Source organism: Tachyglossus aculeatus, chromosome 5, assembly GCF_015852505.1.
Source record: "Tachyglossus aculeatus isolate mTacAcu1 chromosome 5, mTacAcu1.pri, whole genome shotgun sequence".
Classification (NCBI taxonomy): domain Eukaryota; kingdom Metazoa; phylum Chordata; class Mammalia; order Monotremata; family Tachyglossidae; genus Tachyglossus; species Tachyglossus aculeatus.
In genome coordinates this window covers 23,212,602-23,229,353 of record NC_052070.1, presented here as the reverse complement: position 1 = coordinate 23,229,353, position 16,752 = coordinate 23,212,602, and the positions used below count along the sequence as shown (strand labels likewise).

Sequence of the window (16,752 nt, the reverse complement as noted above, 5' to 3'; positions counted from 1 at the left end):
TGAGTTTACAGTCTAGAGAAGTGAAGCAACTTTCCCAGGGTCACACAACAGACAACTGGCGGAGCGGGGATTAGAACCCAGGTTCTCGGACTGCTAGCACCGGGCTCTTTCCACTAGTTCATGCTGCTTTAATATTATAGAGTCAGTGGGCACGTTCCTGACCCACAGGGAGCTTACAGCCTAGAGAAGGAGAACTGTTTGGGGTTGATGCCTCGTCCCGCTCAAAGCGTTGGCGTCTGAGGTCATGGGTAAGAAGGGGTTAAGGCAGCAAAGAAGAGCTTCAGAGAGAGATGGAAACTGCCTCTGGTCTCCTTTCCTCCCCCCACTATGGTCTTCCATTGCCAGATTTTAATCATAATAAAGTATCTGTAATTTATTTATATTAATACTAATGATGCTGGCATTTATTAAGCACTTACTATGTGCAAAGGAGTGTTCTAAGCGCTGGAGAGGTTGCAAGGTGATCAGGTTGTCCCATGTGGGGCTCACAGTCTTCATCCCCATTTTACAGGTGAGTTAACCTTCTCACTGTGCCTCGATGTCATCTATCTTTCTGCCGACCTCTCGCTCACATCCTGCCTCTGGCCTGGAATGCCCTCCCTCTTCATATCAGACAGATAAGTGCATATGGCTTTAATTCTTTAATTCTTTTCGTTGTGACGATTTTGACACCTGTCGACATGTTTTGTTGTCTGTCTCCCCCTTCTAGACTGTGAGCCCGTTGCTGGGTAGGGACCGTCTCTATACGTTGCCGACTTGTACTTCCCAAGCGCTTAGTACAGTGCTCTGCACACAGTAAGAGCTCAATAAATACAACTGAATGAATGAATGAATGAAAGTGAAGGTGAATGAAGGTGATCAGGTTATCCCACGGGGGGCTCACAGTCTTAACCCCCATTTTACAGATGAAGGAACTGAGGCACAGAGAAGTTAAGTGACTTTCCCAAAGTCACACAGCTGACAAGTGGCGGAGCCAGGATTTGGACCCATGCTCTTTCCACTGAGCCCGTACTCTTTCCACTGAGCCACTCTATATCTGTCCCTCCCTTCAGATTGTAAACTCATTGTGGGCAGAGAATGGGTCTGTTTATTCTTATATTGTACTCTCCCAAGCACTTAGTACAGTGCTCCTCACAGTAAGTGCTCACTAAACATGTCTGACAATGACCATTTTTCCACGCATTTGACCCATACAGTGTTCTAGAAGATGGCTTCGAGTTTTCATTTTTTCTGTGACTTCATTCGACTTCTCACCAGCTGTTCAGGAGGTTTTTCTTGAAAATCGAGTTGCTTGTTCACCTTCCTGCCTAGGGCCCCCGTGCCTGCAGAACCTGGCTCTGTATTTGGGGGAAAGCTCTCGCAGAGTAGTACCCTGCTCTGGCCCTCGAGCATCCCTGGCTTCAAGCAGAAAGGTGGTCCCCTGCTTCCTGGGCTACTGGATTGGCAGGAGTGGCCACTTCACCCACTGTGCCCGCTGGGTGCCTTGGCATTGGTGTCTCCCCATAATTAGCAATTCAATAAATTCCATCTCCTGGCAGCATTTCCTGCATGGCTTAGTGGATAGAGCATGGTCTCAGAAGGACCTGGGTTCTATTCCTGGCTCCGCCACGTGTCTGTTGTGTGACCTTGGGCAAGTCACCTGATTTTAACAGTGTTTTGCACATAGTAAGTGCTTAACAAATGCCATCACTATTATTATTCTCTGGGTCTCAGTTATCTCACCTGCAAAATGGAGATTAAGAGTGTGAGCCCCATGTGGGACAGGGACTGTATGCGACCTGATTAACTTGCATCTGCCTTAGTGCTTAGAAAGGCTCATATCATCATCATCATCAATCGTATTTATTGAGCGCTTACTATGTGCAGAGCACTGTACTAAGCTCTTGGGGAGTACAAATTGGCAACATATAGAGACAGTCCCTACCCAACAGTGGGCTCACAGTCTAAAAGGGGAAGACAGAGAACAAAACCAAACATGCTAACAAAATAAAATAAATAGAATAGATATGTACAAGTAAAATAAATAAATAGAGTAATAAATATGTACAAACATATATACATATATACAGGTGCTGTGGGGAAGGGAAGGAGGTAAGAAGGGGGGATGGAGGGGGGACGAGGGGGAGAGGAAGGAAGGGGCTCAGTCTGGGAAGGCCTCCTGGAGGAGGTGAGCTCTCAATAGGGCCTTGAAGGGAGGAAGAGAGCTAGCTTGGCGGATGGGCAGAGGGAGGGCATTCCAGGCCCGGGGGATGATGTGGGCCGGGGGTCGATGGCGGGATAGGCGAGAACGAGGTACGGTGAGGTACGGTCATAGTAAACACTGAAGTATTATAATTATTATTAGCTGAAATGGAGGCTGTTCTCTTACCAGATCTCATGGTCTCTTTCTCACGCTTCACAGCCCCACATGGCATTTGTCTCTGCACATTGAGCCTGGGAGCCCTTGTCTAGGGTTGGGGGAGGTGATCACCAGACTTCCATCTCCCTGCGCTTCTTCAAGGGTCCCGGGGAGGTGGCCTCATAGGGGATTGACCCTGCCAGGTCCCCGAGGCCTCCAGCATCTCTTTAAATGGGAAATGGGGCCAATTACCTTTCATCTACATGGGAGCCAGAGGGATTCCTAAATCATCATCATCATCATCAATCGCATTTATTGAGTGCGTACTATGTGCAGAGCACTGTACTAAGCGCTTGGGAAGTACAAATTGGCAACATATAGAGACAGTCCCTACCCAACAGTGGGCTCACAGTCTAAAAGGGAAAATCCTTGGTCACTGAGCTAATTGATATCCTGTTTGATCCCGGCACCCTCGCCTCACCAGCTTACGGGAAGCAGCGTGGCTCAGTGGAAAGAGCATGGGCTTGGGAGTTGGAGTTCATGGGTTCTAATCCCACTCCGCCACTTGTCAGCCGTGTGACTTTGGGCAAGTCACTTAACTTCTCTGTGCCCCAGTTACCTCATCTGTAAAATGGGGGTTAAGACTGTGAGCCCCACGTGGGTTAACCTGATCACTTTGTATCCTCCCCAGTGCTTACAACAGTGCTTTGCACATAGTAAGCGCTTAACAAATGCCATCATCATCATCATCAACAGCTTCCCACCTCGCCCAAAAGACTTGGCTTGCAGATGGGATTCAGAGGGGGTTGGGGGGGGAGGGTAGAAACGTCAACCCAAGATAGGTGGCTGCGGAGGGCTAATGAATGGTCACATTCAATCAATGGTACTTATTGAACATGCAAAGTACTATACTAAATGCTTGGGAATGTACAGTTCCACAGAGTTGGTAGACACAATTCCTGTCCACAAGGAGCTTCAGCCTAAAGGGGAGGAAGACATTTAAATAGGCATAGGGACAATAGAAGAGTATTACTTATTGGCAGGCACTGGCATAGGCTGAGAAACTGCTTTTCCCAGGAAATGAGGTTGGTCCTGTACCAGCCCTGCCTGCCCAGACTCACTTATCTCTGTCCCACCATTTGAGGGAAAGAAGCCAGCTCTCCATGTCCTGAAGCATCATTTGAGCCAAGAGCCCTGACCACCACCCAACTCAGAACTGCTAAGATGATAATGTAACCATAATAATAGTACTTGTTAATAATAATAATAAAGATGGCATTTATTAAGCACTTACTATGTGCAAAGCACTGTTCTAAGCACTGGGTTAAGCACTTACTGTGTGCCAGGCACTGTACTAAGCATTGGGGTGGATACAAATTGAGTTGGACATAGTTCCTGTTCCATGAGGCGCTCATAGTCTCAATCCCAATTTTACAGATGAGGTAACAGAGGCACAGGGAAGTGAAATGACCTGGCCAAGTTCACACAGCAGACCAGTGGCGGAGCCACATTTAGAACCCATGACCTTCTGACTCCTGGGCCCCTGCTCTAGCCACTAGTCCATGCTGCTTCTGGCAGGCATGGTCTTTATTGAGCTCCCATTGGGTGCAGTGTGCTGTTCTGAGCACTTAAAGACAAAATAGACAAATAACCCATTCCCAGCCCACAAAGAGCTCACACACTAAATGTGAGGGATAGACATAAAAATATTTCTAAATAAAGAATATAATTGAACGTGCAACTGAATAACATATATACCAAAGTGCTCAGGGTAGGTATGAATAAATGCTTAATAATAATAATGATGATGGCATTTATTAAGTGTTACTATGTGTAAAGCACTGTTCTAAGCACTGGGGAGGTTACAAGGTGATCAGGTTGTCCCATGGGGGGCTCACAATCTTAATCCCCATTTTACCGATGAGGTAACTGAGGCTCAGAGAAGTGAAGTGACTTGCCCAAAGTCACACAGCTGACAATGGGTGGAGCCGGAATTCGAACACATGAACTCTGACTCCAAAGCCCGTTCTCTTTCCACTAAGCCACGCTGCTTGGGAAGTACAACCAAAGCACAAGACCTCTTCTCTGCCTTCCAGGAGCCGACACTTTAATGGAGAGACAGAAGAGACATAAAAAGATCCTTAAGCAGGGGAATCAGGATGAATAAGTTTATACACAAGTGATGAGGGTGGGTGTAAGTAGGTAAATACACAAATGAGAGAGGGAGTTAAAAGGTTGATAAGATTTAAGGTGCTGATAATGAGTTGGAGAAAAGTGAGACTTCAGCAGGGCTTTGCAGGTGAGGAGGACTGGGGTTTGGTGGAATTGCTGGGAAAGGGAGTTCCAGCCCTGAGATCAACATAAGCAAGGGGGTCTCAGGTGGGCAAGGCAAGAGTGGGGCCCAGTCAAGAAGTGGGCTTTGGGGGAAGCAGATTAGCCACTGTGAATAGAGTCACCCTCTTGCCCTCTTCCTTATGGGGTATTAAATGCCCTCAGTTACCTGGAGTAAAGGCCACAGCAGCTGAGCTGATCATGGACAGCTGAATCCATACAGGGATGGGAGAAGTGTTTGTAGGACAAGCGATCGAGGCCAGCTTTCCAATCTATTAATAATGATGGCATTTATTAAGCACTTACTACGTGCAGAGCACTGTTCTAAGCACTGGAGAGGTTACAAGGTGATCAGGTTGTCCCACGTGGGGCTCGCAGTCTTAATCCCCACTTTAATAATAATAATAATAATGGCATTTATTAAGCGCTCACTATGTGCAAAGCACTGTTCTAAGCGCTGGGGAGGTTACAAGGTGATCAGGTTGTCCCACGTGGGGCTCGCAGTCTTAATCCCCACTTTAATAATAATAATAGTAACAATAATGGCATTTATTAAGCACTTACTATGTGCAAAGCACTGTTCTAAGCGCTGGGGAGGTTACAAGGTGATCAGGTTGTCCCACATGGGGCTCACAGTCTTAATCCCCACTTTACAGATGAGGTAACTGTGGCCTAGAGAAGCTGAGTGACTCGTCCAAAGTCACACAGCTGACGATTGGCGGAGCTGGAGTTTGAACCCATGACCTTTGACTCCAAAGCCCGGGCTCTTTCCACTGAACCACGCTGCTTCTCTAGCTTTTCAATTGATTGATATCAGTTGTATTTATTGGGCACTTACTGTATGCAGAATACCAAACTAAGTACCCGGGAGAATAAAATACAACAGAATTGGTGCCTTTTCCACGGGGAGTTGCTGGCTGAGGAGGACGAGTGTAGTATTATTATTCATTCATTCAGTCGTATTTATTGAGCACTTACTGTGTGCAGAGCACTGTACTAAGTGCTTGGGAAGTACAAGTTGGCAACATATAGAGATGGTCCCTACCCAACAGTGGGCTCACAGTCTAGAAGGGGGAGACAGAGAACAAAACAAAACATATTAACAAAATAAAATAAGTAGAATAAATACGTACAAGTAAAATAGAGTAATAAATATGTACAAGCATGTATACATATATATGGGTGCTGTGGGGAAGGGAAGGGGGGATGGAGAGGGGGAGGAGGGGAGTCATTGGCCCCGAGGCCTGAGCATCTGTTACTCTGGCTGCTAGGCTGGTCCTGCGCAGGAATCTCAGCCAGCCCTCATGTCTCCTTACCACGTTGCATTTGACACAACTGTGCTGGACTGTTTGTTGCACCCTCTCACCGTAGAGTACACCACCTGTGGACTCAGGCTTCCGTTAACTTGCTGCGAGTCTGGGCCTGAGCCGGAAACTGAGGCAGCCATACCGATTCTGCCCAATCTCCAGACGGAGAGACACTGCGCCGTGTAGTTATTATTATTATTACCCCTGGGCCCAAGAAAGCGCAGGAGCAGCATCATCATCATCAATCGTATTTATTGAGCGCTTACTGTGTGCAGAGCACTGTACTAAGCGCTTGGGAAGTACAAATTGGCAACATATAGAGACAGTCCCTACCCAACAGTGGGCTCACAGTCTAAAGGGGGGAGACAGAGAACAAAACCAAACATACTAACAAAATAAACCAAATATACTAACAAAATAACAAAAATAACAAAATAGCATCCTTACCCACCCCAATGGACCGACGAACAGAGACATCCGGGCATGCCTGCCACCCCTTCCCCATCCATGATGTCATCCAGAGAAGCAGCGTGGCTCACTGGAAAGAGCACGGGCTTTGGAGTTAGAGATCATGGGTTCAAATCCCGAGTCCGCCAATTGTCAGCTGTGCGACTTTGGGCAAGTCACTTCACTTCTCTGGGCCTCAGTTACCTCATCTGTAAATGGGAATTGAGACTGTGAGCCCCCTGTGGGACAACCTGATCACCTTGTTACCTCCCCAGCGCTTAGAACAGTGCTTTGCACATAGTAAGCGCTTAACAAATGCCATCATTATTATTATTTTATTATTATTATTATCCAGGGCTGGGCTGAGGGGACTGCAGGGAGTTAAGCCACAGGATCCCATCACAAAATTAACTCACCGGGAGGTTCTGGTTGTGACTGGTCTCTGAAACACCTGGACAGCAGCACTGTGAAGCCCCACCCAGGCCCCTTTACCCCTGGACCCAGAGGGAGGGCTCTGAGTTTTGTCTTCTATGTCAGCTTTGTTGCTTCACCTTTCTTTCTGAGTCTTGTTTCCAAACTCCTCCCCCAACTCCACCCCTTTATTCTTAGATTGAGAGCACCCTTGAGGGCCAGGGACCTCTAATTTTCACCTGTGCATTGTTCACCCAGCTCTTTGAACACAATAGGTGCCTAGAAAATACTACTACTACGTACTTCATTCATTCATTCAATCAATCGTATTCATTTATTATCGGAAGCAGCGTGGCTCAGTGGAAAGAGCCCGGGCTTTGGAGTCAGAGGTCATGGGTTCAAAGCCCGGCTCCGCCAATTGTCAGCTGTGTGACTTTGAACAAGTCACTTCACTTCTCTGGGCCTCAGTTCCCTCATTTGTAAAATGGGGATTAAGACTGTGAGCTCCCCGTGGGACAACCTGATCACCTTGTAACCTCCCCAGCGCTTAGAACAGTGCTTGGCACATAGTAAGCGCTTAACAAATACCATTATCATCATCATCATCATCATTGAGCGCTTACTGTGTGCAAAGCACTATACGAAGCACTTGGAAAGTATGATTAGGCAACAAATAGAGACAAGCCCTACCCAGCAATGGGCAATGCTATGGTAGTAAGCAGCATGGTTCACTGGAAAGAGCCCGGGCTTGGAAGTCAGAGGTCATGGGTTCGAATCACTGCTCCGCCACTTGTCAGCTGTGTGACCTTGGGCAAGCCACTTAACTTCTCTATGCTTCAGTTCCCTCATCTGTAAAATGGGGATTAAGACTGTGAGCCCCACATGGGACAACCTGATCACCTTGTATCCCCCCAGCACTTAGAACATTGCTTTGCATATAGTAAGCGCTTAACAAATACCATTATTATTACTAGTAGTAGTAGTAATAATAATAATGATGGTAACTGTTAAGGACTTACTATGTGCCAGTGCTTACTAAGTGCTGGGGTGGATACAGCAAATAAAGCTGGACACAGTCTTTCTCCCATGAGGGGCTCACAGTCTCAATCCCCATTTTATAGATGAGGTAACTGAGGTACAGAGAAGAGAAGTGACTTGCCCAAGGTCACACGGCAGACCATTCATTCATTCATTCAATCATATTTATTGAGCGCTTACTGTGTGCAGAGCACTGTACTAAGTGCTTGGGAAGTACAAGCTGGCAACATATAGAGACAGTCCCTACCCAACAGTGGGCTCACAGTCTAGAACGGGGAGACAGAGAACCAAACAAAAGGTATTAACAAAATAAAATAAACAGAATAAATATGTACAAATAAAATAAATAAATAAATAGAGTAATAAATACATACAAACATACATACATATATACAGGTGCTGTGGGGAGGGGAAGGAGGTAAGTTGGGGGGGGATGGAGAGGGAGAGGAGGGGGAGAGGAAGGAGGGGGCTCAGTGTGGGAAGGCCTCCTGGAGGAGGTGAGCTCTCAGTAGGGCCTTGAAGGGAGGAAGAGAGCTAGCTTGGCGGATGGGCAGAGGGAGGGCATTCCAGGCCCGAGGGAGGACGTGGGCCAGGGGTCAATGGCGGGACAGGCGAGAACGAGGTATGGTGAGGAGATTATCGGCAGAGGAGCAGAGGGTACGGGGTGGGCTGTAAAAGGAGAGAAGGGAGGTGAGGTAGGAGGGGGCGAGGTGATGGACAGCCTTGAAGCCCAGGGTGAGGAGTTTCTGCCTGATGCGCAGATTGATTGGTAGCCACTGGAGATTTTTGAGGAGGGGAGTAACATGCCCAGAGCGTTTCTGGACAAAGAACAATCCTGCTACAGGTTTTTAATTTATTTTGGGATTTCTTTCCCAAAGGATTCCTGGGGTCTCCTCTCCTCCACTGAGATTTCTAATAATGATTGTGGTATTTGTTAAGCAATTACTATTAAGCATTGGGGTAAAAACAAGATCAATCTGGCCAGATAAAGTCCCTGTCCCACATGGGACTGCCAGACTCAAGTGGAGGGAGAAAAGGTATTAAATCCCCATTTTACAGATGAGGAAAGGGAGGCATGGAGAAATGAAGTGACTTGCCCAAGATCACACAGCAGGCCAGTGGCGGAGCCAAGATTAGAACCCAAGACCTCTGTCTCCCAGGTCACAGTGGCTTCTGCTCATATTGTCCCTCATAAACTGGGCCCCCATCCTGCAGAGCTCCCAGCCTGGCAGTGTTGTGGACAGGGAATGTGTCTCTATACTGTTATATTGTACTCTCCCAAGCACTTAGCACAGTGTTCTTAGTACAGTGCTCTGCACATAGTAAACACTCAATAAATACGATTGACTGGTGGGTCCTATCGCTTTATTTCCCTTTGCTGAGTGTCTGAGAGCTCCAACATGTTAAGATCTTGACTTGTCCCTAAGCATTCTGCTTCCCCTAGTTCATTTTTTAGGGTTCCAGCACTGATATAGATGCGCGTGTGGATCGTGGTTCTGCTTTTCGCTCGATTTCCACATCCCTGGCTTCTCAGTTGATGTAATCGAGAATCATGAAAAGCAGCATGGCTCAGCGGCAAGAACATGGGATTGGGAGTCAGAGGTCATGGGTTCTAATCCCGGCTCCTCCACATGTCTGCTGTGTGACCTTGGGCAAATCAGTTAACTTCTCTGATCCTCAGTTGCATCATCTGTAAAATGGGGATTAAGACTGTGAGCCCCACGTGGGACAACCTGATCACCTTGTACCCCCTTAGCATTTAGAACAGTGCTTTGCACATAGTAAGCGCTTAACAAATGCCATCATTATTATTATTATTATTAATTGGACATCATCATTGACCTCAAATGTCCCCTGGGGACCCTCCCCCGCCCTCCAGCTTCTGACCCTGCACTCCCGGGCCCTGGAATCACCTCCCTCTCCTAATGAAAGTCTGCTTTTCTGGCCTCACCAGCTTTCCCCCAGTTCCATTTCTGCTGGATCCTGGCCTAAGACAGTTCCATCCCCTGGTCATCTAGCTAAAAATAGCCCAGCTCACTCAAACCAGCAGTGCAAGCTATTTCAAGCCCCAGAGAGCTAACGAAAGCTTCTGAGATGAGTATGGAGGGGCCTGGGGGATGGCAAGAGGGAATGGTGGAATTGCTAGGTGGGGTTGCAACTTCTAACCGGCAGTGGGAAGCAGTGTGGCCTAATGGAAATAATAATAATAATGATGGCATTTATTAAGCGCTTACTATGTGGAAAGCACTGTTCGAAGCGCTGGGGAAGTTACAAGGTGATCAGCTTGTCCCACGGAGGGGCTCACAGTCTTCATCCCCATTTGACAGATGAGGTAACTGGGCCCCAGAGAAGTTAAGTGACTTCTCCAAAGTTACACAGCTGACAAGTGACAGAGCCGGGATTTGAACCCATGACCTCTGACTCCAAAGCCCGGGCTTTTTCCACTGAGCCACGCTGCTTCCCGTGGAAAGAGCACCGGCCTTGGAGTTGGAGGGCCTGGTTCTAATCTAGGCTCCGTCACTGGTCTGCTCTGTGACCATGGGCAAGTCGCTTTACTTCTCCGTGCTTCAGTTACCCCAGGTGTAAAATGGGGATTCAGTACTTGCTCTCCCTCTTGCTCAGAGGAGGAGGAGAGAGGAAGGGACCCTTAAGCCAGAAATCAGGCAATGCTGATCTGTTCGGATCAGGGCTCTTTCTCTCTGCAATGGAGGGATGAGAGCAGGAGGGAGAGTCACACGAGTCAGTGAGGTGAAGCCCCAACCTTCTTATCTCTCAGCATCACTGCTCCTGCTCTGGAGAGGTGGAAGTCTGATCTTCAGGGCAGAAAATGTGTCCCATCCCCTTTAGGCGGCTGGGAACCAATTGGTCCAAAGGCTTCATTCACCAGAAATTTTCAGAACAGGCTGCTGAAAGCAAGGCAGTAAGGGAAGATCAGATAGTTCCTCTCCCTGTCTGCCTCTCCAGCAGCTCCCTGGACCTCCATTTTCCACTGAATAGGGACTCTCCCAGAGGCTTGGTTTCTCCAGTTCCCTGTGCACTGGACTCATGATTGTTGCCTAAGTTATGATGCCAGCTTGAACTTCCCAAGCGCTTAGTACAGTGCTCTGCACACAGTAAGTGCTCAACAAATATGATTAAATGAATAATGATAATAATAATAATGATGGCATTTATTAAGCACTTACTATGTGCAAAGCACTGTTCTAAGTGCTGGGGAATAAGTCATTTAAACTCTCCACTGCATGTATTCCAGACTGTGAGTCCATTGTTGGGTAGGGACCGTCTCTATATATTGCCAACTTGTACTTCCCAAGCACTTAGTACAGTGCTCTGCACACAGTAAGCGCTCAATAAATATGATTGAATGAATAAGTCATTTAAACTCTCCACTGCATGTATTCTAGACTGTGAGTCTGTTGTTGGGTAGGGACCGTCTCTATATGTTGCCAACTTGTACTTCCCAAACGCTTAGTACAGTGCTCTGCACACAGTAAGCGCTCAATAAATACGATTGAACGAAAGAATGAATGAGTACTCTCCCGCTAGACTGTAAGAGAAGCAGCATGGCCTAATAATGATGGTATTTGTCAAGCACTTACTATGTGGCAAGCACTGTTCTAAGCGCTGGGGGAGATACATGGTAATCAGGCTGTCCCACCTGGGGCTCACAGTCTTAATCCCCATTTTACAGATGAGGGAACTGAGGCACAGAGAAGTTAAGTGGCTTGCCCAAAGTCACACAGCAGACAAGTGGCAGAGGCGGGATTAGAACCCATGACCTCCGACTCCCAAGCCTGTGCTCTTTCCACTGAGCCACGCTGCTCTGGCCTAGTGGCTAGCTCAGGCCTCGGAGTCAAAAGGACCTGGGTTCTAAACCTGGTTCCACCAACTTGTCTGCCGTGTAACCTTGGGCACATCACTTCACTTTTCCATGCCTCAATTACCTCATCTTCAGAAGGGGGGTTAAGATTGTGCACCCCATGTGGGACAGGGACTGTGTCCAACCTGGTTCACTTGTATTTACCCTAGTGCTTAGTACAGTGCCTGGAACATAGTAAGCTCTTAACAAATACGGCAATTATTCTTATTATTCTTACTCTTATTACATCCCCGCAGAAAAGAACAGGGGCAGGAAAGAGGGAAAGGAGAGGACACGGCTCTGGGAAGAGAAACAGAGAGACTGGTTCAGAGGTAAGTACTTTATTTCTGTAGAACTGGACCAGAAAATGACATTGTAAACTGAAAGAGAGTAACCCAGGGAAGAGTAGCACAATGTCATTGATCAATCAGCAAACACCATCAAATGTAGCAATAAATGCTGACATGCAGGAGGTAACATCAAATAAACCGCAGATAAAGAACATTTGAATAACTTCTCCAGTGCAAACTTGTTTCCTGATCATCTGCTTCAATAACCATCACCACAGCGCTTGTTTTAACATACAGAAACTCATAAGGAAAAATAGGACACATACAATGTTGTAACATGCTCAAGGCTTGCATTGTTTCATTTTGGTTTTCTGATTTAATCATTTAGTTTTTCACAATGCCACCTTCTACATGTTCCTTCACACCAATGAAGTGCCTGGTTTAATTACTGATGCTGTGATTGGGAGGCTTTTTTACAGTTCCTCAAGGGGCCATAAAACAGGGGCCTGATGGTTTGCTGAGCCATTACCCTGGAAGAGGTAATTAACAAATGTGCCTGATGGAGATGGATTTCCTCCCAAGACAGTGTTTGTTACATCAATGGGCCCCTCCTTCCAGCCTAAGGCAAATTCACCAGCCGATCCCATTCATTCATTCATTCGATCATATTTATTGAGCACTTACTGTGTGCAGAGGACTGTAATAAGTGCTTGGGAAAGTAAAATGTAACAATAAATAGATACATTCCCTGCCCCACCATGAATCCCCAAAGGAATAAACGGATTTAGAGTCACGATGACACCCAGGGCTACCTACAAGCTTTCCTCTGAGAGATGTGAGGACTTTGTGAGGGCCATGTGAATTGAATTATTTGGTCAACAAAATCCCTTTCCAGATCTAGAGCCAAGATCCGCCTCTAGGTACAGACTGTGGGCCTTGGATAGGGATAGAAAGGGAGACCCTAAAGGAGTCATATGCTTAGATCCTACTCCCCCTGCCCCCCACCCCAAGGCCCAAATCCTCTCATCAATTGGATTTGTAAAGTATAAGTATGGAAGCGGAGAAGCTGTATCTGGGTAAATGTTTTCCAGGGGCAAGGACGCAAGGTATGGAAGTCCTGTGGGTACCCTGCCCTCCGGGTGTCAGCCCAATTAAATCCTTTTTGGGTCGGGGAGATTAGCAAAGTGACCAAAAGGAGAGGTTTTATTTTTACACTGCATTTGCCAAAAAAAAAGGTCCCAAAGGCAGAGATTCAGAAGAAGTGAAATTCAAGTGAATTTCAACTCACCTTGAAGAGACAACTCCTTCCCCTGAAGAAGCTTGTCTCCGAGACTGCTAGACTGCCTCTGAATGCCGTCACCCTGGTGCCAATCCCGTAGAGCACTTGAACGTAAGAGAAAATGGGTCTTAACAGCAGGGTGTCTGGAGTCACCTTTGCCCTCCAAGAAAGCTCAGGAGGAAACGGAGGCCCGATCTAACGAGTTCCATTTTGGCCCACCCAAGCCCCTTCCTGATTTGCGAACAATGAAGAGAATCCTACCCTGCCATACTTGGACATCAGTGAATCCAGTGTTTTCTTTTATATCTTTTCCTTCTTTGGGAGAGGTGAGGAGAGAGAGGGAAAGATGGAGAGAGCAAGAGAGAGAGAGAGATGTGGAGAGAGGGAGGGAAGGTGAAATGGGGAGGGAAGAGGAGGGAAGGAGAGAACAGATAGCAAAATCCCTTTCATCGAGGCACCCCCTTTCCTATTTGCAATATTTGCGTCATGGTTCTCAGGAAAGGGAGAGCCAGCGACACACTAGCTTAAAGCCCTGTTTCCAAACTTACCATTGCAGATCGGGGTCCAGGAGACACAAGCATGGCTGGTTGGGCTTCCACATGTTGGCTGACTCCAAGGTAAGCCTGGTTAGTCATGGATAGCACCTGGAATCTGTTAAGGTCAGTTTTGCAGCCCCACTTTTCATTCGGAGCATGGGAGCGAGTGGAACCATCAAGGAAGGGGAAGGGAGGGAAGAGCAGGTTATGAAGCTTCCTCATCCTCCCATTCACTCCTCATCCTTGTGTTTCACCTTGAAGCTTGCCTCAGTGATCAGTGAGGGGAAGGGAAGACTGTCGTTCATTCCCCTCCCTCCCTGGGAATGCCTTCTCCCCTCTGAATATTCACCTACCTCCCGGCACCAGATCCGCCCTCCCCTCACCATCTCTGATTTTAGTGCCGCTGCCCAGCTGGGGCTAGCATTATAAAATGGGCACTAGGGAGGGGAAGCAGCAGGCAGAACCAGAGGCCATGGGCCCAAGAGAGAGGGAGGGGGTGCCAGGCTCAGCTGTGGAAGCCAAATGACCCTCTGACCCCTTCTCTTTCGGGGCCGTGGGATGTCACCCCAACTACCTACACGGATCTGGTGCCCAGAGGCGTACGATGAAACCCAGATTTTGTTTCCTTCCACATAACGCAAATCATTTATCCCTCAGGCCTGGGAAACATGCCCTAAAGTGAGTGAGCAGGAAACCGTTAACTGGGTCTCAGTTAAACAAGACGAATGAATCACGAGGAAGCCACAAAACATGTAGCAAGGATCGACAGGAGGTCAGATATGGATAAGACCAAATTCCATTTGACAGCGAGGGGAATCTCCACGAGCAGGCACTTCGGACCACCCCCAGTTCCTCAAACCTCCAAGCCCAGAGCCTGGAAGCTCTGACAGTCACCAGGCAGAACTTCTGGGAAGACAGAACCAGATATGAGAGTTAGGTTGACTGATTGACTGGAGCCAAATTCTCCCCAGCACCCATCCTGGAAACGTCCCTGTTGGGGCAAAGGGGGAGACAGGCCACACACAACACAGAATACAAAAATACTTTTAATTTTTTGGATCATCTTCACAGACAGACAGGGCGAGGGGAGAAGACTATGCCCCCAACTTGGAAACTGCAAGTAGTCGAGTCACCTCTGAGGTATCGCTACCTTGGATGTGCAGGGGTGGTGAGAGACCATTAGGGCGCATTGGGTTTTCTCGTTCCAACAAGACGGAAACCTGAGGACAATCTGTTTCTCAATATTTGCCGGGGAACCCGCAGTTCAGTCTGAGGCTGTAGCAGCAGAGAATCTCCTTGAAGGTCTTCCGCATCTCCTGGCTGCGGAAGGCGTAGATCAGGGGGTCGATCACCGAGTTGCACATGATGAGGATGAGGTACATGTTGAAGTGAGACATGAAGCAGATGCAGTAGATGTTCTGAGGGCAGGAGATCATCAGGATGAGGTGAAGGAAGAAGGGCGCCCAGCACACGATGAAGATGCCCAGCAGCATCGTCAGGGTGATGGCCCCCTTCATGCTGGTCCGTTGCCGGACCGAACCAGAGCCGGGCAGCGCGGCGATCCGCTTCATGTGAGTCCGAGCCAAGAGGAACATGTGAATGTACAGGGAGGCCATGAAGAACAACATGGTGAAAAACATGGAAATGAGACAGATGATGACGTAGGTGGACTCGTAGTACAGGATGAAGACGATGCCGCAGCCCGTGCAGAAGGTCCATATGCAGGCTATGATGACCCCCGTCCGTTTCACCGTCACGATGTTGTGGTACCGCAGGGCGTAGAAGATGGTGATGTACCTGTCCACCGCGATGGCCAACAGGCTGCACATCGACGCCACCACGGAAATGCAGATCATGGAGTCGAACACATTGTCTACGTGCCGGACCAACGCGTCGTCCATCACCAGGTGCTTATTGCTGATTAAATAAATGGCCACGGTCTCCCAGGCGTTGGACAAGCTCACAAGCATGTCCGCCACCGCTAAACTGCCCACAAAGAAATACATGGGGGAGTGCAAGTTTTTGTTCTTGACGATGGCAAAGATGACCAGGATGTTCTCCAGGAGGCTGATGATGCCCAGTGTCAAGAACACTTCTCCCGCGATGCCCACCTGCTCACACAGAGGCTGGCCGCTCGGGGCTACTGGGCTGGAAAGGTTGTCCTCTGGGATGCTCCGGTTGAATTCCAAGAGGCGTGGGCCAAGGGAAGAGTTCATCTTGGCAGGCCGGTCCCCCGTCTTCTCTCCGGGGGGCTTGCTGGAAGCCAGGGCAGCACACGCATGATCCAGGGCTACACCTGCCAACAAGATAAGAAAGCGTGACTGAAGCAAGAGCACAGGCCCGCCAACCCGAGGATCAGTTGCTTCTCTCCTCCTCCCCATCCCCTCCGCCCTACCTCCTTCGCCTCCCCACAACACCTGTATATATGTTTGTACAGATTTATTACTCTATGTATTTTACTTGTACATATTTGCTATTCTATTTATTTTGTTAATGATGTGCATCTAGCTTTATTTCTATTTATTCTGACGACTTGACACCTGTCCACGTGCTTTGTTTCGTCGCCCGTCTCCCCCTTCTAGACTGTGAGCCCGTTGTTGGGTAGGGACCGTCTCTATATGTTGCCAACTTGTACTTCCCAAGTGCTTAGTACAGTGCTCTGCACACAGTAAATGCTCAATAAATGTGATTGAATGAATAAATGAATAATCCTGGCTCCGCCACTTGTCTGCCGTGTGACCTTCGGCAAGTCACTTCACTTCTCTATGCCAGTTACCTCATCTGTAAAATGGGGACCTATATAATGTGATCCCCATGTGGGACAGGGACTGTGTCCAACCTGATTAGCTTGTTATCTACCTCAGCATTAGAGCGCTGCTTAACACATAGTAGGCACTTAACAAATACCATTACTGT

General features: G+C 48.0%; 1 protein-coding gene across 1 annotated transcript; it reads right to left on the bottom strand.

Moving 5' to 3' along the window:
* Positions 1-14,965: 14,965 nt before the first annotated feature.
* MC5R (melanocortin 5 receptor) lies at positions 14,966-16,092 on the bottom strand. Its single transcript, XM_038747203.1, has one exon. It carries the CDS (start codon positions 16,050-16,052, stop codon positions 15,075-15,077), a length of 978 nt encoding a protein of 325 aa, XP_038603131.1. The 5' UTR covers positions 16,053-16,092; the 3' UTR covers positions 14,966-15,074.
* Positions 16,093-16,752: the final 660 nt, after the last annotated feature.

Bases quoted from the DNA above. Each gene is read 5' to 3' on its own strand.
- MC5R (XM_038747203.1), bottom strand. From the start codon at position 16,052: ATGAACTCTTCCCTTGGCCCACGCCTCTTGGAATTCAACCGGAGCATC.